Source organism: Gnatocerus cornutus, chromosome 1 (genome assembly GCF_029298725.1).
Source record: "Gnatocerus cornutus isolate USDA-ARS CGAHR chromosome 1, icGnaCorn1.1, whole genome shotgun sequence".
In the NCBI taxonomy this organism is placed as follows: domain Eukaryota; kingdom Metazoa; phylum Arthropoda; class Insecta; order Coleoptera; family Tenebrionidae; genus Gnatocerus; species Gnatocerus cornutus.
In genome coordinates, this window is record NC_142233.1 from 27,926,187 (window position 1) to 27,949,938 (window position 23,752).

At 34.2% G+C, this 23,752-nt stretch overlaps 1 protein-coding gene across 2 annotated transcripts; it reads left to right on the top strand.

Annotated features, from left to right (window-relative positions):
* Positions 1-14: 14 nt before the first annotated feature.
* Positions 15-23,725, top strand: wdb (serine/threonine-protein phosphatase regulatory subunit widerborst). Of its 2 annotated transcripts, XM_088050178.1 has the most exons (7): positions 15-719; positions 11,815-12,011; positions 15,748-16,073; positions 18,114-18,507; positions 19,795-20,024; positions 20,085-20,242; positions 20,643-23,725. In XM_088050178.1, the coding sequence occupies exons 1-6, from the start codon at positions 581-583 to the stop codon at positions 20,197-20,199; spliced, it is 1,401 nt and encodes a 466-aa protein (XP_087906304.1). In that variant the 5' UTR covers positions 15-580; the 3' UTR covers positions 20,200-20,242; positions 20,643-23,725. The 2 variants fall into 2 exon arrangements, with proteins under 2 accessions (XP_087906304.1, XP_087906303.1); XM_088050177.1 differs by having other exon boundaries at positions 16-719; positions 20,085-23,725.
* The last annotated feature ends 27 nt before the right edge of the window (positions 23,726-23,752 follow it).

The window sequence follows — 23,752 nt, forward strand, 5'->3', positions numbered from 1 at the left end:
AATTTTGGAGTTTTATGTGGAAATAGTGCGTTTATTGTGTACCGAGTACCCCCCCATCTATTTTCAGCCCTAGGTACTTACGGCATCGGCTCCGTTTGCACGCAAAAATCAGAGTAAAAAATCGCGAATTTCTCGCAAATTGGTGTCTAAAAGAGTGTTTCAGTGTATCAAGTGACGAATTTGAGGTGTGATCGTAATGTATGTGTGTTCAGAACGCGTATGGATGCGTTAAAACAGGGGATTTTACATCTAAGTAACCAGCTGATGGCGGGTGAAAATACAGGACTCGCTTGGCAGTTTCCCGATCTCGTTAGTGTCTCAAAGTCTCAATCATTTTTCTCGTAGTGTTTTTCTCGTTGAAATCATCCTTCGCATCTCCGTTTCGTCCGCGAATCCGTGTGAAACGTCTCGAATCGGAAAATCGGATATTGGGCGTGCACTCACACACCTTGTCATTGATAGTCGATCATTCATAAACCGGTGTATATGATGCGTTTGAAGGGTGCTGGTGCAGTTTGACGTGTCCAGGTGGTGAGATGTTCGCGTAATAGTGCTTCTCGTAGACGGAGACTTGGCCACCATGTCGACGACGGCGTTTGTCGATAGGATCGATCCCTTCGCCAAGCGGTCCCTCAAGAAGAAGACGAAGAAGTCGCAGGGTAGCTCGAGGTATCGCAACTCGCAGGATGTGGAGCTCCAACCGTTGCCGCTCCTCAAAGGTGAGTCCCCCGACCTAGTGCAACCTGAGACAGACGCCTGGCAAGGTCGGGGCTCTCGGCAAGGTCGATCGTGCATCCACAAATGATTTGGGATGCGATTTGCGGCACACCGATTGCCTACGACGCCTTTTGATCAATTAGTGATCCTCTTAGTCAGGAGGTCGAGATTATTAGCTTTGACACATGTTAAATTCGGTAATCATTGTTTTACGCAGTTCGTTACGCCAGTGGCACCGAAAAAGGTTAGTGAAACCGGAATGGAATACGAAATGTTATGAAATTCCAATTGACATCAGTTGTAAACAAGAAAACATTCAGGAAGTTGTGTTACGTTTGTCACCTGAGCAAGGAGGGGGCACCTCCAATGAACACATCAAATCTTTACTTTGTCTTTCACCAAGAATTTGACAGTTAAATTGAGTCTACACTAATATAAAATTTCTATTGAATACGCGCAATTTGTCTCCTATACTGCCCATTTTTTATTATGATTAATCATTTTATAATTAATACTGTATAATGCATAGACAGTGCACCTGATGAAACTTCTGTTTAAATATTTATAGTAAAATGCGGCATGAGAGAAAATAAATATATGATAAACATTTGCGAACCGGTATACACTACAATATCAGAAATAATGTGTTAAAAAACATGTTACATTAATTAATTACTCATATTTAGAAAATTTGCTCGTCCACTTGATGCAATCTATTAATAACTGTAAATAGATAAAAACTTGTAAATAATGTTTTTAGCGTGTACGGTTGGATAAAAACGGCGTCGAAGGAGGTTTTGTTATTTGAAATGGGTTGGCATCCCTGTTATCGATGTTCAATAATGACATCCATACATCCATAAAAATGTTTAATCTCAAACCGCTTTTATTGAATCCAACGTCATGGAATAACATTTGAGATAAGAGGGTTTTCTTAATTCTATTGCATTTTTTTGACTACCGTTTACGATAATATAACATAAGTTGTCTGTAAGTAAAGATTCTTTACACCTTCAGGTTTTTAAGTTAACAATGCCCACCATGTCAATTTGTTATTGTAGTTGAGTTTAACATGAACTGAATGTCATCAATATAAGGAATAAACAACAAGCATTTGTTTTGTGGCTTTTGTTTTGTGTAAATGACAATCTTGTGTGCCAACGTAAAACTATAAATATGGTCTCCACTTAAACAATATCTCAATCATGATTCACACCAAATCAAAATTATTGATTTGTTTTCTTCAATGTACATTCTGAGCAGGTTGTTTAGATGCGTCTTCAAAATTTTTCTTGTAATATCCTTTCAGGGCCTTTTTGTCGTTAATCGAGTTTATTTCGAACTTAGAACTAGTATCAACGCCATAAACTGTTGATTTAGATTTTTACTAACACCCTTTGTCAACATCACATGATTGCAAACAATAACATGAATCACAATTCTAATGCTAATACAAACTCTTTTTCACTTTAAATAGTTTTAAACAAAGTGGGTCAGTTCAATTCGAAAAGCAAAGGAAATTAATATTTGCTGAAAAATGACAGATGGCAATTAATCCAGTGGCAGATTTGACGCATGTTTTCGTGGTACGAAATTGCTTGGAAGCTGATTGATCTTTTTTGAATCTGCTATGAAATCAGACTTTTTGTTTGCTTAAATAGAAGTAAATTAATTTTGTAATTGGTGACAAATAATAAATAATCCGGGACAGAAGTAATTTAAATAGAAATTGAAAATTTTATGTTTATTTATTAAACTAATTGATGACCGAAACCCTCGCCAAAACCACCAAATCAATCGATTCTTTTGATAAATTAGATGAACATGAATAGCGGTTGTAATTGCAAAACACATGTTTGATTTGTTTTATATTTATGATACTTTTTCTTACTTGATTTGTAGTTTATCAGAGAATATAATTTGTAAGTTATAAATCAATAAATAAACTATCGGCAATTAATTATTATGGGTTACAACATACCTAAAAGTAGGGCTTTCGAAGGGACCTTATTATTTACACTACTTACACTTGGCCATGGGAAAACTACGAAAATTAGACGATCATTTCCAGACAAAAGCGCAAAAAACTTATCCGAAAGAGACTTTTTTTTTGCAAAAAAGGTGAAGCTACAGTACGGATTTTCTTTTCTCTACAATTAGCGAATGATTATTGTAAACAAAGCAGTTGAAAGCAGTATCTGCTTTTAAAAAAAAATTACTGGTCTTAGAAATGACTTATTTAAAATGCCTTCACAAACTATTTTAACATTAAACTTGTCATTTATCATTTTGTTATTTAAAAATCTTCAGATAAACGACAAAAGTAGAGTTCAAATAATCTGTGAAAGCGTTTTAAATAGGTCATTTCTAGGCCCAGTGAAAAATTTATTAAAAAGCAGATATTGTGTTTTTGCTTGAAACAGCCGCACTGCTTAAAACCAAAAATAAGAAAGATCATTTTCTGCCCATGTAAAAACAATGAGTTTGGAAATATCAGCATATGTATAACTTTTTTTTTCAAATACATGACGAGTAATTTTTTATAAAGTTTCATGTTGATTTTCATAGAACACTCAGCACTTCATGTTTTGCTGAGGATCCTTATTTGAAAAGGAAACGATTTTTATTACAAGTACTAATTATAATACGTGTAGGATATGAGTATCGTAGTCTAATTGGATGTTACAAACCAAAGGTTGCAACAACCTTTTACGGAAACATGAAAAAAGATTATGTATGTATTTGAATGAATGCAAGTTTGCAATCGCACTGGGCTAAAACCGAGAATGTTATTCATTTTAATGAAGGTTGCCATATAAACATTGATCCTGAAACCTTTTAAAAGGCAAAAATAAAAAATGCAGATTAGTTAAAGGGTACGCACATCTGACGCTTTAATGGTTAATTATGGCATATATATCTCTAAAATTCGATATAAATGCAATTATTATTAATGAGCTACCTACAGAAGGGTCGAGAATGGATGTCTAATTAAATAATGCGGCAGCAGGTGGCTGCAAAAACAATTTTTATTTGGATTTTAAACAATCATTCATAAATCCATGATAAGGTCTGTCATTTATTTTGTGTTACCTTACATTGTTTTATCATCTTATTTGTTACTGTTTGGGTGTTTTTCCGTAGATTATGTGGAGTATGCCTGCATACGTCATCTTATCAACAATGAAACAGGAAGCAAATTGAGATGCCAAACGACTTTATGTTTGCCACATCAAATGTTTCCTATTCTTTGGTACATTTTGAGGTAGTTAGATCCACAACAAATTGCAGTTTAAATAAACTAGATGCAGAGAAGTTCGATCGCGTCTATTGCAGTTTATTTACATTTATAAAATGTTGGTAAGGTGAAACGTGAATGGAACACAACAACACCAAACTTATACAGGGTGGGCCAACGAAAACGAAACAGAGGCGTTTTGAGGCGGTGGAATTTCAAAAAACGCTGAGACAGGTCAATTTTCGTTGTGAGAGGGACACACAACACACGTATTTTCAACTTTTTGCAGTCAACAGCCTTTGAGGGGTGAAATTAACCCCTTTAATTTTTAAAGATAGGTATAGGACATGGCGCTTTTTTTGAAAGGCCCAATGAAGACCTTTACAGTAATATTAATATTTTTTTTATTTCTAAGCCCTATAAAAAAATATTCGAAAACGAAACTGGGGCGTTTTAAGGCACTTTCTGGTGGAATTTCAAAAAACACTGAGACAGGTCAATTTTAGATGTGAGGGGGACACACAACACACGTAATTACAATTTTTTGCAGTCAACTCCCTATGAGGGGTGAAATTGACCCTTTTGATTTTTAAAGATAGGTATAGGACATGGCATTTTTTTTGAAGGCCCATTGGAGACCTTAACAATGATATAATTATTTTTTTTATATCTAACCCCTATAAAAAATATTAGAACTAGACAGTTGCGATGAATTTACATACGTACATATCTATCAACATAACCAGGCATGTATAGCACTAAAATACGTACATTTGATTTCAAAAACAATAGCAATTTTGTATTTTTTAGAATAATCCTATCAACAGGGTGGAAATTACCCCAAAGTTGAAAAATACATTCTAACAAAAAGGGCAAATAAAAAAAAATATATTACTGTAAAGGTCTTCAATGGGCCTTTCAAAAAAAGTGCCATGTCCTATACTATCTTTAAAAATAAAAGGGGTTAATTTCACCCCTCATAGGAAGTTGACTGCAAATAGTTGTAAATACTTGTGTTGTGTGTCCTCCTCACAACTAAAATTGACCTGTCTTAGGGTTTTTTGAAATTCCACCAGTAAGTGCCTCAAAACGCCTCTGTTTCGTTTTCGGTGGCCCACCCTGTATTTAGCTGTATGCAAATTTGATATTGCAATGTCCTTCAATTCTGTGTTTTATTGTTGAAATAAATAAAACAAACTTTTGCCTACTTCATTAAAATAGCAGGAGCAGTAAATCATGTAAGTACAACACACATGATGGAAAAAACTGAACTTGAGAATTTGTAATCTGTTGGTGGAGGTGCTATTGTTGAGAATGGCAATTACAACTATCCCACTATCTTGTGTAATTTTTAAGTACTTTGTTAGTTTATTACATACTTACATGCAGGCCATTATTTTGCACATTTATTTTATTTATTAAATAAGATAACTTCAAACGCTTTGTAAACAACTCATTTGTCAGTTTTTGGAATGACCCACCAGATTAAAGACATGTTTGTTTCTATCGGTTATCGACTCCTTTGTTTAAAATGAACTTTATTACGACTGTTTTGTTTTTGTCTATACACGTTACGTAATATATTTTGGCAAACTCTCACAGAAAATACATAATGCCATTGAAGGTTCGCACTCAAAGAAGCGGCGACATTTCTTGGCATATGTAAGGGACGGTTTTACAAACTCCGCCGCCGCAGCCCAAAATCCCGTAAGAATCCCGTAGGAAGTACTGCATTTGTTATGGGATTCTTACGAGAGTTTTTCCTGCTCCTGTTGCGGTAAGTTTATAAATCGACCCTAATACTCACTTTGTGTACCTTTTCAACGTGGAAATACACAAGTCCTGTTTGGTTGATTGAAGTATGAATTATAACCGGATATTATGGTTTGTCGTTTTAGATACATCACATTTATTTGACTGATAATTTTCGACATTCTTTAGTATCAAGGTTTTCGGTTGAGGTCAGTTTGTTTTAGTTTGTGAGTAGAAAATGTAAGGAAAACGATCTTGGAATAGTAACGAGGGATTTCAGTAGTCTATAAGCAGATTGCTTTTTTGCAGACGCTTATTCAAAGGTAGAGTTGTGAAAATGCTTTTCTCATTGTCGGTAGGTGTCAATGAACGATATTGAGGTAAAGGTGTGGCAGTTTTGTTCTCCCATTTGTATTCTAATCAATTATTTAAGCATATTTTGATTTTTATTATTTCATCTTGAGGCAGAATTCCGTTCCAGAAAGGAATATGATTAGCATAGAATAATTTAACAATAGTATCTATCGCATCAGAAACACTTCCCAATGAAGAATTTGTTTAGTAGACGACTGTTCTATTTACAGATTGTTGATCTGAAATCATGCCAATATATTCCACTATACGATTTCATGAAATTGAGTACGTCAGATCCAATTACTACTCATTGATTTTTCAAAAATAAAACAGGAAGAACCTTGGGCGGATCCGGGGAATAAGATTAAATGTACACGATTTAACTTATTTTCAATAATAATTTTAGTACTATTCAGTGAATTTAACTTATTTTCATAGCGCTGAATGAATAATTCAATATTACTTCAATTTATTTATTGCTTGTCTAATTATTCAACTGATGATCATTGATATTTCCATTTAAGGCAGCAAACTATAAAGACAGAGAAACAGATAATGCAATTAGAGACATTTGAGCCAAGGCTAAGGAATGAAGAACGATCGTCGGTAATTAATTTAAATTACAGTTACCACAAATTTACATTTCTTCTATTCTGATCTTGCAATACTTTTGTTTTGATCTAGATAAAATCGAATCAGGTTACACGTTATTAGGAAATTCAATTAGAATCAAAATCCAACAACTGTTTCTGCTTACGTTAATATACAGGGTGGTTCATGATTGATTAAAAAACGTCACATCATTTCTCCTATCTATAGAAACTAATATACATAACTTTAGCTTTGCTATCATTGACATTTGTTCCGTGATGATAATCCTGAATTCGTTGGTATGAATATGCAAAAATATTAGTTGAGTAACAAATGCAGGAAGTGACAGAACGAAAATTTTGTTTGGCATTGCAGCGGTAGTTCGATATTGGAACATTGTGGTCGAATGGACTTAATGAAACCAGTTATTAATCTATCAAAATGACACGCAATCAAATTGTCACCAATTGAAATCTGTGGTTACCGAAGAACGAATCCTATTATAGTAAACTTTCGGTCACGTGGTTTCCAAAATTTATTGCAGGCTTTGTGTTTAGTAACTGAAAACACGATCAGTTTATTGTTTACTTTGATAAAACTGTTAATTTAATAAATAGAATTCAATCAACTGGAAGTGATATATTATTAATTTTATGAATATCCAATTGTTCTCATTTCCTTGTTTAAACATTTATTTGTATTAATATTTATTTTATCACACCTTGATGATGAGTTTGTCGTAATTATTTTTCTGCTGCTCATCTATCAAATGGTATTAATGTATTGATAATAAATCGAATTAATTTGATGGAGGTGCTACTTCACAATATTTTATTTTCTTTCCCGGAGGCGTTCGAACCAACGCCAGCGAACGATGTTCTCAAGTTTGCTACTTTGATTATTGTTCTTTGTGACAAACATCTTAAACCGTGAAATAAATATCACACGACATCCTGGAAATTTGCAAGCGACTACGACCTAGGTCGCACGTGTGGCGTAAAGCTCGTTTAATGAAGAGATTCGTAGATAATTATAGCTTTTAGAAGAACATGTGCGCTGTGCGCAATAGCTCACTTAGTTCACGTTGATGGATGAATCCGTAAAAGTCGAAATAAGAAATTTCAAATGTTTGACTTTTTGTCGGGAGTCTGATTATACCTTATTTATTTTGAATACCGCATTTCAAGGTCATAATTTGTGAAAATTGTGGAGCTCTACCGCAAATTTGAGAAGATTTATCCATTGAATTGAACATAAACGAGTACTGGAACACTCAAAGACCTGTTCGTGATTGTTTTCAATACATAAATCCTCTTAAATTTGTCGTAAAGCTCCACAACTGTCACAAATTATGACCTTGAAATGCGGTATTCAAAATAAATGAGGAGTATATGAATTAGTCCCACTTGATTTGCTGCAGAGTATTAGTAACATTTTTCGGAAAAAACTTAAATTAATACAACTAGTAGTCCAAGAAAGGTGAGCGCTGTCTAGGAAAATCAAAAATTGTATTTGAATGTCTGATATTGGTAAAGTTGTGCTGTCGTCACACAATCAACACCAAGGTCGTTTTCAAAACTTGTTCTGGGCAATAGAATGTTCTCATGCAAATTTTTTTTTATAATATAAACGTAGGTGCATAAATTCTTTAAAATTTAAATACAGTGTGCTTAAAATACTACGATTTTTTTGTTATGTTTGTTAATTTAAATTGTTTGTAAATGTCGTGGAATTAGCACTCGGAAGCCTCTATCTTCATTGAAGTGTCATTAGTGTCTCATTAATTTACACAAATTTGAAGTAAGATTGCAGTTGGTAGTCAAAAGACCACTTGGTGTTAATTGGTTTAACCATCTGCTAGATTTACGGTTTGAGAAGGTCGCTTTTACTGTTAAGTATTCTCAAGATCTATAAATTTACAGCAAATACTAATTTTTGCTTCGTTAAAAAATTATGTCTTTTTAAATATGGATCTGTTGGCTATCGTATGTTATAATGGTTTTAACAAAGGCAACTTTACCTACAAGAGAATTAATATTTAAATTTAAACTGTCGAAGATATTTGCATATAACATTTTGTGAGCTTACAACAGATTCTAGAGGCTGCTTAGACGCCGTTTTTATGCATCTTATGAAACTTCATGGTCTCTAAACCATACAGTGTCATGTAATAAAATATTTAAAGTTTTGGCAAGAAACATTGAAGCTCTGCAACCTAATCTCTTTAACTTTATGAGCCTTGTGTGTCTAAGACTTTGTTGCTTTCCTCTTGGTTCTAAAATTTACTTTTTCAAACATTATTTAAATTGTTAGATTAAAATAAACATTTTTTGTGAATCTTGTTGAAAATAAGTCTAAATTTTGATACAGGAAGAGCTAAAGTAACTTTGAAAATGTGAGTCAGCGTGGCTTTGACTTTGACAATGACGCCTATATTTAAATTCTAGTTGATCTCTAGACCAAGAATTTGAGATGCAAAATTGGACGGGCAAACGCAATCAGAAAAAAAATGCGAAAATTTTGAAAGGTGTATGACGTCAATAGCTCTAAAATAAAATAGTGCGACAATTTTCGCTGATGAGTCTTCGCAGTCTATCCCAAAAATTTGTTTATATGAAAGTCGATCAGATGAATGAACCAATCATACGCATCCCAGAAATAGACAATTCACGTTGTCAATGTCATGAAACGACACCACTGAATTATGAATGAAACATGACGTTTTTGACATTATGTCATGGATGCAGGTTAAGATTTGCGCACGTTCGATCAGGGCAAACGACGATGATAAAGAATATCGGCTTATCGAATCTGACACGTGTTGCCCCCCACATCCTCATCAAACATTCATTGTGATCGATCTATTTTCGTTTGGGTGGTGACGGTGTGGCCGTGTGCGTCGGGATGCCGACGATGACTAGAAAATTATATTTTGAAATTGGGTGTAGGTAAAGTCTGAGCGAGCAAATTTATGCCGGTGCGAATTTTATGAAGCTAAAAATAAGATGGCGATCGTTACGGTCCAAGACAAGTCCAGGACATCCGTTTTCATTCTGTTTTTTACTGAAAACAGATCAGTCTAATGGATGTTGAAGTTTGGAATTACTGGGAAGAAAAACAGATTCAGAAGGAGTGATTGGCCTCTGGAGGAGGTGATAAGAGACTGTGATTTCATCGGAGGGTTCCCAACTTCAGTCTAGGCTTGGAATTTTTTTATACCAAGAATGTAATTAGAGACTGGAGTTGTGGAAATTGATAGATTGAACGTTGGGGCAGGTCAGCACGGATTTGATGTAATATCCAGTCATGAAACATTCGTTTGAAACCATTTGCTGATATTATTAAATTAGTTACGAATAGTAATGGTGACAATATAGATCTTTGAGGGATTCCCAATGAGGCACACGCAACACGCAACCGCCGGTTAGAGAGCGTTACATAGCATTAAGAAACCCTTTTTTAACCCTTCAAAAAATTTATTTGAACAGATTTTATGAAGCAAGCTTTCATATTGTCATTCAGTTAAAACTTCTTAAATATGATATTTCTTGTCTTACTGTTTTGATTTATTCTGATGATTTTATTGTCTCAGAAGGCTGCACCTATTTTAAAATCAACTGCATCTTGCATTGAACGATTTCACTTTATTAGGTCATGAATAGTATGTGAGATGTGAATGGTATTCGCGATCGATTTTAAGCTCGACCCTCGAACCAACCAACAAGCGGTCATAAAATCAATGCAATTTGAGTCATCTCACTTGAAAAACTCAACAACGGATTCACTTTAAGGAACTGTGGAAAAGTGCTCTTTTTATGTGACCAAAGTAGGTTTCCTGCTTTTGGGAAGTTTCTTAATTAAGAGTTGTTTGCTTTTCATTTTCATGCCGAATTTCAGGGTAGCCAATAGTAAGTGTTGATTGTTGTGTCAAATACAATGAAGGTTTTTACGCAAGAAACGGTCGGAAGTACTTTAGAAAATAAAGTGGTGATATTCAGAATTGACACTTTCTTAATTTAAAAGGAATACTGTAATTACTGGGAACATTGGACGTCGACTAAGCGGCAAGGAAAGGGGGTTGTTTTGAAAGATATGCAAATGTATTTATTGATTCACTGCAGTCTCATCAATCGATCAAAGGGCCAGTTTTTGCGCTATAAATGGGTATAATGGTAATAAATCAATTATAGACTGATAGTGGCACATCAAAAGGGTTCCATTCCGCTGTTACTCTTGTACTTCCTGTTAAAGACATTACGATTGATTGGTGTTCAATAGTTTGAATGCCAAAATTGTATTTACGTTTTATTGACAATGCAATTTTAGCATGTTTCTAGGTTTGATGAACACAATATGTTTACCATTAACATATGTTGCGTTGTTGGTTCATGGAAAAACAATTTGTCTACAATAGCAAAAATAATGGAAATGAAAATTTGATGATGTTCTGCTGTAAAGTCTGAATAATTTATCAAAAGCACGTGTTTAAGAAAAGCAAGGAATTGTAAATACAAAACGTCGCTTGATTTGATTTTGATTAAGTTTATTTGCTTTGAGATGTCTTTCAATTTATTGTAAAAAACTGCTACCAGTTTGATAGGACATCATTCCTGATAAAGCGGCTCTTATATTGTAACCACTTCATCACTGGCCGTAAGCTTATTTGGGAGTAAAATCGATTCACTCTACCCACTCAAGGCGCAAGTAACAATACATGTGTTTGTTCACAAAATTTTGGCTCTCATTTGACAATTGCACATGTTATGTTTTCAACAGTTGAATAAACAGGTGACAATTTCCCAGCCTGCTCATTTCAATTTGGTTTTATGAATAGATGAGGATTAATCTGGCTTCCATAAAACTCTACTTCTAAATATAGAACCAAATTAAGCATTAACATTACGATTATTATCTTTCAATGCACCGTTTTAGACTGGACGACAAACAGAAGTTGTTGGATTATTGCTCATGTGGGAGTTTCCCCAATCAATAAATTTTTACATACGCGCCTTTCAATAAATAAATCATTTCGCTTAAAATGGGAAGGTTTTCGTCATTTGTCTCTTATGTTGGCGTTTGTGGTGGAGTTTTTGTTCCGTGAGTGCCAAAAACGACTTTTTTATATCAAAAATGAACTTAACAATTTCTGTTTATTGTTTCAGATGTTCCGGCATCAGAACAGGAGGAGTTGTTTATTCGCAAACTCCGCCAGTGCTGTGTGCCATTCGACTTTATGGATCCCGTGGCGGACCTGAAGGGAAAAGAGGTGAAACGTTGTACCCTCAACGAATTAGTGGATTATATAACTGGTGGTCGGGGGGTTTTAACCGAACCTGTCTACCCTGAAATTATTAAAATGGTAAGTGTTTACGTAATAAGGCAGTTTTTCCTGGAAAAAATTAATTCGGGAGCAAGTAAATTAAGATGGTTCCGTGACGAAAATATTGCGGTAATATAATTTTGTAAAATTTCTTATAAAATTAAAAGTAACGTCGGACGAAATATTGCAGGATTTAAGCGAAATGCTTTTCCATAAGTGAAGTCGTGGAAATCGTCGACTAAATTCTCCAATCATCTGTAAGAGCGTACATTTATCCTCCTGTAATTTAAAGTGGAGAAATGCCGAGAGAATGAACAATTCGATGAACGATGATGTTTCTAAAGTTGTTTGTGTCATATACGAACGAGCATGGAATGAAGACGTTGGTAAATCGATGTTTTTCATGTTCGTAAATCCTATGAATACATGAGGAAATCTGCTAACTTATGTAATTATTGCTGACCACAATCTCTATTATGGGATGGTATGTGAAAATAAACGTGTTCTATTACGAAGAACTTATTGGCATAGCCATACCTGTTAATATGAATCAAATCTTCCATAATTTAATTGATTCGTTTATGGCTTGAAAGCAAAAAAGGAAAGGTCTACGAAGTTGCGTGGTATGCCTACGTAACTCGCGTAACTGTCAGAATTTACTATCTTATAAATTTCATTCATGAACTGCTGGGTACTATTTGGTTAAAACTCGGAGCTAATTTTAGACGAAATTATAAACATAATTCGTTTTTAATTAATTATGTCAAACAAAATAGTTTTAACTTGCATAACTTTGTTGCCTCTTCATATTTCTTCGCGTTCATTAATCAACTCAAAATTTGCAGGGTTTTTGCAAATTCGCAAACAACACTGCATGCGGTTAACGAGCATTCTCCGTTTAAACGTGTTGCAAATGCGCCCTAATTACTATAAGTGGTACCGATTGATTGGATTTATTTATGCAACTTTCGTTTTTTACGTTAACCACAACTTCTCATTTATTCCCATGCCGCGTCACGTCACCTCTTGCACAGGGTCATCACGAAGCTCAATGGTAACGAGTTATTTAAAGAACATTCCGTGTGTTCTATTTATTTATGTTCGTTAGTATTGTCCCGAAAGTCTGAATGCGAAAGAGATAAAAATCATCATAGATTACGACATGAGACAGGAATTTTGGCAAATAATCTCTGAAGGAAACGGTAGAAAGTCGAAACGGAACGTCTTACACGGTCTCTGGCACTGAGTCAAGCTGCCGCTTCACTTAATTAAATGTGAATCATCGAAGAAGGTGTCACTGCGACTGACATGAAATTTTATTATTTTTTTAATTAAATATAGTTTCGGCTTGTTATGATTTGAAAGCGAATTAATATTTATAGTGGTTAAGTTTTTTAATGTGGTCTGGTTGACTTAATTATGTCCGTTTTTATTTCCATAATTGCATTTCATGAAAAAATTAACACTTTTTATTTTCCAGTGTTTGCATCACACTTTTTCAATTTTGCCACAGAATTGAAAATGCAAGCTGTGTGATTGCATTCAGTGCTTTTGCTGTATTTTTTTCATGCTCCTCATTCTTATTTTTATTACAAACAATCAATTATTCGATAGACGATCACCAACTCGAACCAAAGTTTCATTAAACTTTCCAACAATGTTGTGTGCACAGCTTAACATGGTGAAATTGGACAACTCGATCGCTGTCTTCTACACTCATCAACCTTGCCTTAGCAAATGTTTGGCGTTTCCTTTTCTAACGAAAGTCGTGCTTGACATCAGTACCTTTTCTCTTAAATTCATTATGGATTTTTCTACAAAAATTGAAAAGCTTGGAAATTTTATATCGGCGGATAAAACCAGAAATAACTTGATGGGTTTTTCTGTTTATTTGACTTACTGCATCGTAAATTGTAATTCTGGAGTGTTATCTTGGTGGTGATATTACGAAACCGGTTAAAATGTACAAGTGAGAATATGTAATCACCTTTTAAGAGCAGTAAAAGAGAATATAAAAAATCGTTTTAAACAAATAATTTTCTAAACGGTGGCACTTCAGGATTTAGTTTTATTGCTGCTTTGATAACACGGAGTTCTTCGCTGAAACACGTTGGCGGTTTACGAGGTCGTAAAAAATTAAACATAAACACTGTACAAGTTAATTTTTCACTATAGTCACTTCCATTAAAATAAAAACAGTGCACAATAAATATCTGCAATATTGATCTTCTAAAGGAGTTTTACAGGGGATAGCAATCAAGTCGCGCCGGAAAACCATAAAGTAACTTGGCTCCTCGAACAAGTAATAACTATGAACTTTATTTTAAGGCGGTTTATCGATCCGTGTCAAAGTTAATTCCAAGGAAGCAAACAATATAAATGTTTCTATTGTAACCATTTCCGATTTGGAATTTTAAAAACATGTGTGCACTGCCATGAATATTAAAGTCGGCTTTGATGCATGGGGTGGTTATTTCAAGTGGGATATTCTTGGTAAGATGGGATAAATTTAGACGCGAACAGGTGACTTAATCGTCGGATTTGGTGGTAACTGCGTGTAAAAAAAAGTGTAGGAAGGCGCGTTTAAATTGAGAAATTTATAAACAAACTGTCTATAAAAGTGATTGTTTAAGTTTAATTGTTCGTAAAACTTTGATCCTTCGCAGCTTGAAGTGTTAGTCATGCTCAGAAATTAGTTTTATTTTACTGAATACATTGTGGAGTATTTTTAGGCTTGTTACCGAAATTAAAGGTTGTCACGCGGAATAGGAAAACATTAAGTTTTTCGTTTATTAAGTTTATTTATTAAATTTATTATCAATTATTATCAGTATTGTTCTATAAAATTGTTTTTCTTTTGTATGTCATACTGCTGATAAGTGCCAAAAATAAAAATCTGGAAGTTTTCTTTTTCTTTTTGTATCATCCTTCATTAATAAGAGGGTTAAAGAACATGTAGAATTTCATGTTTGACACCGCGTAAACATTATTGATTTTGTGTGTTGGGAGCCATAACCTCGTTGAGAGTTGCAAGATAAAAGTAAACTGGGTTGCAGTGTTTTTGTTCCTTTAAATTTTGAGATAACAGTATCACGTCTTACAGAGAATGTATTTGACAACAAAAAACATCGACGTAATTCTCAACAATAAAGTTTCCTTGAGCAAATAAATGTTAAGGATCCGCTATTAAACTTGCAAATTCAATTACATGATTTTGCAAACCGTGAGCACAATACTGTTAACATTACATTCAATATTGGCGTTGATTGTGTCAATGCTTACATAAATTGTGTCTGTAATTTTTGATGTATGCGGCTGTTAAATAATTAATTATGACGAATCGAACAGGCTTGTTGTCTTTTGTTCCCTTTTGTTGTTTGTGTAATTTATGGTTACAAAAAGTGAACAGCATAATTTATTGATCGGAAAATGAACGATTGTAAAATTGCAGAAACGTGTTTAACACTACTCACAACATCATGATTTCGTTTTATCCTGGGAAATTTGAACGGGGCTTATACAATCCAGTTGAATCATTGAGCATGGCCCAAAAGTGGCAAATTGCCAATTACACGGTATTGAAATTCATAAGTGCCACACATATTTCCTTCGTGTGAAACACCCTTTACACGAACCGTCGTCACCTAAATAATCGCCCTTAATTGAAACGATTGAATAATGTCCAGGTTGCTGCGGCGTTATTGTTTCAATAAAAGAAATAGGAGCGTTGTTCCCTGACTCGCAGATAAATCGATTAATACCGTTCTGTTTTTAGATTTCGGCGAATCTTTTTCGAACACTGCCTCCCAGCGAAAATCCCGACTTCGACCCAGAAGAGGATGACCCCACGCTGGAAGCCAGTTGGCCGCATCTCCAGTTAGTGTACGAGTTCTTTCTAAGGTTTTTGGAAAGCTCGGATTTCCAACCGGCCATAGGAAAACGTGTGATCGATCAGAAGTTTGTTCTTCAGCTATTAGAATTATTCGATTCCGAAGACCCCCGGGAAAGGGATTTTCTCAAGACGGTACTCCACCGCATATACGGAAAGTTCCTTGGGCTAAGGGCCTTCATTCGCAAACAAATTAACAACATATTCCTTAGGTATGTTTTCTGCTAAAACGCTAAGTTTCAATTAAAACCAGACATGATTCGTTGGCATTTTTTTGCATCCTGTAGACAAGTTCAGTGTGATTGAACCGTAACTTTCATTACATTTTTTTTTTAAATTAAACCAACAGAAGACGTAACAACAAAGATACAGGTTTATAATTACCGAGATTGGGTGGGTGGGTATGGAAAAATCTATATTGATGTCAACATGAAATAAGTAAATAGGTCCAAAATGTACACTCAAAACAGCGGGGCCTTGTTTGCGAACACACAACTAATATCCATAGTGCGTTTAATTAATTTTGTCACTTCAGAAAATTCCAAATTGCGGAGTTGTAAGGTTTGTGTTTCATTTATCCTTGATACTTGAACCACGATAAAATATTACAGTCGTTAAAATATTCCAAGCTGTTTAATTGACTTAAAAAATTACTTAAAATATGTCATGATAAATGATATTCTTTGTCGGAAATTTATCTTCATTTATCTCCAAGCACGTAATAATAAAAAAAAGTATTTGTTTGTTTCAATATCTTCTTTCGCACCATTTTCCACGTGTGCTAAATTTCAACAGTGATAAGAGCTCCGTAATGTTAACATTGTACATAACACAACGTGATGAATGTAGGCAGCGTCGCAACAAAATCAGAAGGTTGACCAAAATTATTAATTAGTTTGTATAGTGCTTTCTTGAATGAAGCACAGCCTCGCACTGTTATTGATTTTACCCTTGGGCCGAATTTATGGTCTTAGTCAAAATTGAGGCTTTAAATGACTGAGCGTCTAACACCAACCTCTTTTAATTGAGATTAAAATTACATAATTTAGAATGAGATCGATTTTGGTTAATTTTTAACGACGTACCCCCACGCCGCCGCTTTGGTTTAATGTTAATCTAACCGATTTAACGCAAACGAGTTAATTTAAGGAACGAGTTAGCTTTAGGACGCCGATAATTAAAAGAAGACTCGTGGAGTCAGAATATTGACATTTTTAATGGCATCAAGGATACGAGCTTACAGTATGCGAAAGCTTTACTGTAATTTTTACGTAATGTGCAGGCGCCGATTTATTTGCCAAGACATTTTTACGAGACTTATAAAAATAGATCGCGGCTCTATTTTGCAATAAATTTGCGATAGGTATGTGGTATGTTTCAACAGAATCTCTCGTGAATTCAAATAAGATAGAATGAACAGAAATCGCATTTGTGTTTGCACATGAGTTATTTACTATATTCTTGAATGAACTTGTGTATTTCAATGCTATGTGAATAATTTTCAACCGCACCGGCATTTGAATATGAAAGAAAGAACTCCAATGAGAATAACTCATCAATTGGAAGTAATGAGCGCGTTAGGTAGGAAAACTTTGGAATGAAGTTTGAAGATTATTTAAATTGATCACGGCTCATTGGGTTCACAAATTATCCGAACTATGATAATAACACGCCAATTGATTATTACTATTGCGAATAAAAATAAGTACGTAATTGCGTGTGAATTTAAAAGCATGATGTAGCTGTAACAATAGTTTGAAAATTAGAAGAATACATCTTCAATATTTCCAATCAATAAAGGTGTTAAAATGTTTCGTTATGCAACCGCATATACACGGGTATGTTGAGCACACTTGGCGGGTGCGAAGGCATGATTTAGTGTGGATTTTATCTTGATTGAAATCAAGAAAATCTATAACTTGAAATGTTCAGTTGCTTTAACTTCCGTTTATTTAATATACTCGTTTTGGTCTTTTGTTGGTTTATCACGTATGAAGAGAATTTTGGATACTTTGGATCAAGCTCAGACGTGTCTATAAAATGAGTGTGATTCGAGTGTAGAAAGGCCCCAAAATGCAAATATACTGTGCCTCAGTGCGTTTTAATGAACGGTTGAATGTGTTATCTGCCCCATGCAGATTAAAGTGTGAATGTATGGAAATTTGTCAGTACTTAAACCGTATTAAAATTCATCGCCCATTTCAGCGTCCCGCTTTATTTTTAACATTTCTAAAATTTTATTTATTTTCCAGGTTCGTGTATGAGACTGAACATTTTAACGGGGTAGGTGAACTGTTGGAGATTCTGGGGTCAATCATAAACGGGTTTGCGTTACCTTTGAAAGCCGAACACAAACAGTTCCTGGTGAAGGTGCTCATTCCTTTGCACAAGGTCAAGTGCCTGTCGCTGTACCATGCGCAGCTCGCCTACTGCGTGGTCCAGTTTCTGGAAAAGGATCCGACGCTTACGGAACCGGTCGTCAGGGGTCTCCTCAAATACTGGCCGAAGACGTGTAGTCAAAAAGAGGTGATGTTCCTTGGCGAGATCGAGGAAGTACTTGACGTAATTGAACCATCGCAATTTACCCGAATCCAGGAACCATTGTTTAGGCAGATAGCGCGATGTGTTTCCAGTCCACACTTTCAGGTAAGGACTCTTCAGTTATGAAAGGTTTACTTCTATTATTTATACCGAGAAGTATGGAAAGCTAAAGTATATTTGTGTTTCATTATTAGAAGTTTAAAATGTAAGGTTTTTACATTGAAAATTGTTTGTTTTGATAAATGGTACTACTCTAGAGCATACCGAAATAGATGATTTATTACACTTTGTAAACTTACTGAAATCATCGATTTATAAAGTGTATAGTCATGGAAAACTTTTCCAATGCGACGCGTACGGAAAATAAAAAGCATTAATTAACTTTCATAGAAATAAAAAGTTTTATTTGTTGGGTTTCATTGTTAGAAATTTTACGTTATTACGTATTATTGCGTTTTCATTATTTTTCTTTATATTCTCTTGATATAATTTATGTATTTATGTATTTCTTTCAAAAAGGAATACTGCGACTTTTATTGACTTTTTTGATGGATAAAGTTGTAGTTGCCTACGCTGGAAAAAAAATTAGAAACTTTAGGTATCATATAGCTCTTTTTTTATTTTGTCTTTGTTGTTCTTCCTCCATCTTGGAAAACAGTTTTATTATTTATTAAAACTAATGAGTGTTTTTTCCGTCTTTTCTACATTTACATTACGCTAGTCAACAAATTTTAGAGAAAAAAATGTACTGGAGAAGTGTAAAGTCATTTCTGATATGGAATGGTCTCCTGATTTTGAATCTGAAGTCTGTTTTGCTTCATCAGGCTTGAATACGGAAAATATGTTCTTAGGTTCAACTGTACAAGAATTTAATTCCTTCAGTTTTTCTTCAAAACTCGCAAAGATCCCGCTTTTTTGACGCGCTAACAATTGAAAAAACAAATTTACGAATTCTGACCTGATGGAGGAAAACAAGTTTCGGATTCAGAATCAGGAGGCACTTTAAAAACTACTTTCGCCCAAAGTTTGTTCAGTCAATTTAGGGTACTTAAAATAAAAATAACGTGAACATTACATCATTTGCATGAAAATTGTCGACAATTTTAATTCTGTTACAAAAAAGTTGGTAAAAACAAATTCCCATTGCCATGCCTTGTATGTACTCACCGGAACGGAGAATAGAACTCCCAAATGAAAAATGAAAGTTTTTTTTAAGCTAAGGAAACTGTTTTATATTCGATCCTGGTTTCCCGAACTGAGTTTATTGAGGCTGACTTTTATCCTCAAAAAGTTGTTAAAAGTTTAGGAGTTTGCTTTTCGCATATTTAAATTATGATGAAATGAACCACTCTATGTACTATTGAAATAAGTTTAATTTTTTTGTGTTTGCAGGTGGCAGAGCGGGCTCTGTATTTCTGGAACAACGAGTACATAATGTCGCTAATGGAAGAAAACAATCATGTTATAATGCCAATAATGTTTCCTGCATTATATCGTATTTCCAAAGAACACTGGAACCAAACCATAGTCGCGCTCGTCTACAACGTGCTCAAGACTTTCATGGAGATGAATTCCAAGTTGTTTGATGAACTCACTGTTAGTTATAAAGCGGAGCGACAAAAGTAAGTTGAAATTGATTTGGGTTTAAAGTTGAATGTTATTTGTTTTCTCTGTTTGTGTAGAGAGAAGAAACGTGAAAAAGAACGAGATGAATTATGGAAAAAATTAGCGGAACTTGAACTAAACCACAACAAAAATATACCCGCACAAAATAATAGCCCTCCCAGCAAAAAGTGATACAACAGCCTAACGTTCCCCGCCCACTCATAGCTATATGTTGGTAAGTTAGTTGAGAGTTCGGCCATTGGAGCATGCTTCAAACACCAAAATGTCAGTCTTTAAACTCATCGTTGTCAACTATAGATTAAATTTTGTCTGTAAAATTTTTATTAATAGAACTAGACTGTTTCTGTGAACTATAATTTTCATTTTAAATGTAATTTTACTATGTTAAGGGACTCAGTTGTTTATCTGTTTACCTTCTCGTTATTATCAGCCATCAATTCAGTCAGTGGTCGTAAATCGTATAAGAAATGCCAAAATAGATGCATAGTTCCAAGGACTGATTAATTTTTTGTAGAAGAATTTACTTCCACTGATGGAGATACTCAATTATGTTAGCAATGTAGTTGGAGACTGTGGATCATCCTTATTGACAATCTTAATTGTTTTTGGTGTAGTGGCATATTTCAATGTGAAAGGTGCCGACGCATAAAGGAAAGAAGAGTTTCATCATAAAGTTGGAGTGTACATTTTAAATTATTGTGAATGTCTACTACTAACAGTCTATCTATGGTGTTTTGTAGCTGTGAACAGCAGAACTATGTTAATAATGTGCTATAGTATAACTGGTCAACTGTAAATAGCTAAGCAAATGTGGTTATGGTTTGTGTTTGGACTGTGGTTGGTTGTTTCGGTGGTTTACACATACTCCTTTTGTTTTATACTTTAAGAAAGTTTTATGACTTTTTCAATAAACTGTAACACTTAATTTTTTTGTTTTTTGTCGTTTTTCGTTTACAAATAAGTGCCAAAGTTATTTTCCCGGCAGTGTGCTTAACTCAAGTCAAAATCGAAGAATTATTTTTCCACGCGCACACATCTCCTTACAGCAAACATGTCAAGCTTTTGATGTTGAAATAGACCGCAAATAACTTTGGGCTTATTCAGATAAGTGTGCTTCTTAAAGATGTAAAAGGACCTAACAAGTACAATAGTATGTTAAAAGTGGCAGGCCTTTTTATCTATTGAATATTTTTTATGTGCTTGTCAAGCGACATGTTTTTACATTAACTTTTAAGATCCTGTATACCATCCAGTGTACAAATCGACCAAGCTTTTCACTCGTACATGTGAGGCATAATTGTGATCTTTCCTAACGGTTGTTTCAGATTAAGATTCTCAGTGATTTTTACTTCCAGTTGAATTAGGTTCCGGCTGGTGCGCTCTAAGCGATCGACTCTCAGTGAATTGTTAAATTGTTTGATTCTAGAACTGAGATGTTTAAAATTGTGTGACGCGTGTAGTCCCAATCTATCTTCAAACACAATTTTAACCACAGTTATTTTGTATGTGCTAAATTGCACGAGTTGTGTGCCAGGAGGAGTGAATGACGATGTAATATTAATGTACAGATGGCTGTATAACTTGTAGCATACTTTGTAAGTTAATGAGTAGTATCTAATTAGATTAAGGGTAGTCGTTATTTACTCATCTTGATTAAGTAGACTCTTTTTATATTAATTTCACGGATTGTTGTATAGTGCAATTATTTTATAACAAATTCACGTTGTTTATTTCTATTGTTTTATTTTCTATTTATTGTTTGGAGGTTTTGCAAAATACTTGTTTTTGACATCAAGGACGTTGGAGCAGCGCCGCTACTTGCGACTTTCTTATTTTAAGCATGGATAAATTCGCATAACATTTCTTGAAAGTGTCACGTCTATTAGGCATTGTATGTTGACTTTACAAATTATACAGCCAAGAGACTTTTCTATACAATGGTGCCACTTCACTACCGACTTTTTTAGAAGCACTGTTATGTTCACTTAGAGAAAGCTTTATATAAGGAAATATAGCAAGTTGTGTTTTAGATAGTGAATTAAGAACGTACATACATTAAGTTGTGCATGATGCGCTCAATTTCTAGTTACGACCTGGAAATGTTATATTCATAGAGCTATTCTCCAGAACAATGTTATACGTCGTTATATTATCGACTGGACATTGCTACTTTTTTTAGTGAGTTTATGTGTACTTTGAGAGGCTCCAAAACCTCGACTTTTGTTGTAATGTCTTTAGCTATTTTATAATGTAGGCATACATGTAAGTTGATTTTGTGATGCAACGTGTGATAAAATAAATTCCAAATATGTAGTTGTCTGACACAGTTGAGTAGCTCTATGAATACTTATGCATAACCTTTGCTGCTGTATGAAACATTAGGGCCACACTATTATGCCCATCCCTCATTAGACTAAAGTATGTAATATACAGGGTCCGGCAACACTTGTGTCCACCCCCAAAATCGTCTTTAATTTTAACGAGAAAATTTTGAAAATTTGCATACGCTCACAGTTGACAAAACTCTAGAAGCTAACGCAAAAATTTGTTTTTTATCACTCATAGTTTTGGCGTCGCGACGCCTTAAAAATCTAATTTTTAGGTAATTGTGAGGTTTTGTGATATCAACCCCTAATTTAATTTTTTTTCAATATAAATGTGTTAAAAATATCTCAGTTGTTATTTTAAATTTTATGTAAATTGTCTTCAAAATTTGAGAAAAAAATGCTGTTTTATCAAGTTAGTTTCCAATTTCATTACGTCAAAATTGAGAACTACGTTTACACCGGTCTGTCAACATCTTGTGTCACAAATGACATCTATCCTTAGGTACGCTTTGTATTGAAACAAAAGTCTTACTTGATGAAATTGTTGCTTTATCAATGTTAATTAATGATTTCTGGTGTCCATAAAGTGCAACATGCCCGTGTTAATCAAAATTAACTTTTATAAGAGTGAATGAAGTGACTTGTGAAATTTTGGTGTAAACGTAGTTTGCCGCTGCGCTGTCATAATTTTGAAAACTAACTTGATAAAACAGCGTTTTTTTCGCAAATTTTAAACACAATTTGCATTAGATTTAAAATAAAAACTCAGATGTTTGTATCACAATTATGTTGAAAAAAAATTGAATTCGCGAATATTTCCGCAAAAACTCAAAAATTGCTAAAAATTATACTTTTTAGGCGTCGCGACGCCAACCAAACCGTGATAAAAAATAAATGTTTGCGTCAGCTTCTAGAGCTTTGTCAACTATGAGCGTACAAAAATTTTCATAATTGTAACTTTAAAATTAAAGACGATTTTGGGGGTGGACACAAGTGTTGCCGGACCCTGTATAACTAAATCACTATAAATCTTGTAGATATATGAGAAATATATTGTTAAATTTCGATTGTTTTTCTCAAAAACGTTATACTAAGTTTTTAGATTCTTAAGCATGGTTTTGGGTTTGGAGTATTTCATTAAGAGACGAAACGACAGCGCATGAATGCTCTAAATCAAAAATCGTCTCTAACACTGTTCTGTTATTTTCTAATAATAATTTGTGAGTGTACAACAAATGGATACATTTATAAACCTTTCATAATAATTTCTATATGAGCTACTTATTAACCTCATTTATTGAGGATTATAGTAACTGCAGTTTGTGAATGTACGCACTGTTGTGCGTAAATAAATATTGTCATTTTGAAAATCTGTTGTCTTTAAAAAATCCTACTTT

Excerpts from the sequence above, each read along its gene's own strand:
- wdb (XM_088050178.1), top strand. The coding sequence starts at position 581 with ATGTCGACGACGGCGTTTGTCGATAGGATCGATCCCTTCGCCAAGCGG. Across the intron at positions 12,012-15,747 it reads ACCCTGAAATTATTAAAATG|ATTTCGGCGAATCTTTTTCG; the intron begins GTAAGTGTTTAC and ends TTCTGTTTTTAG. Across the intron at positions 18,508-19,794 it reads TTTCCAGTCCACACTTTCAG|GTGGCAGAGCGGGCTCTGTA; the intron begins GTAAGGACTCTT and ends TTGTGTTTGCAG.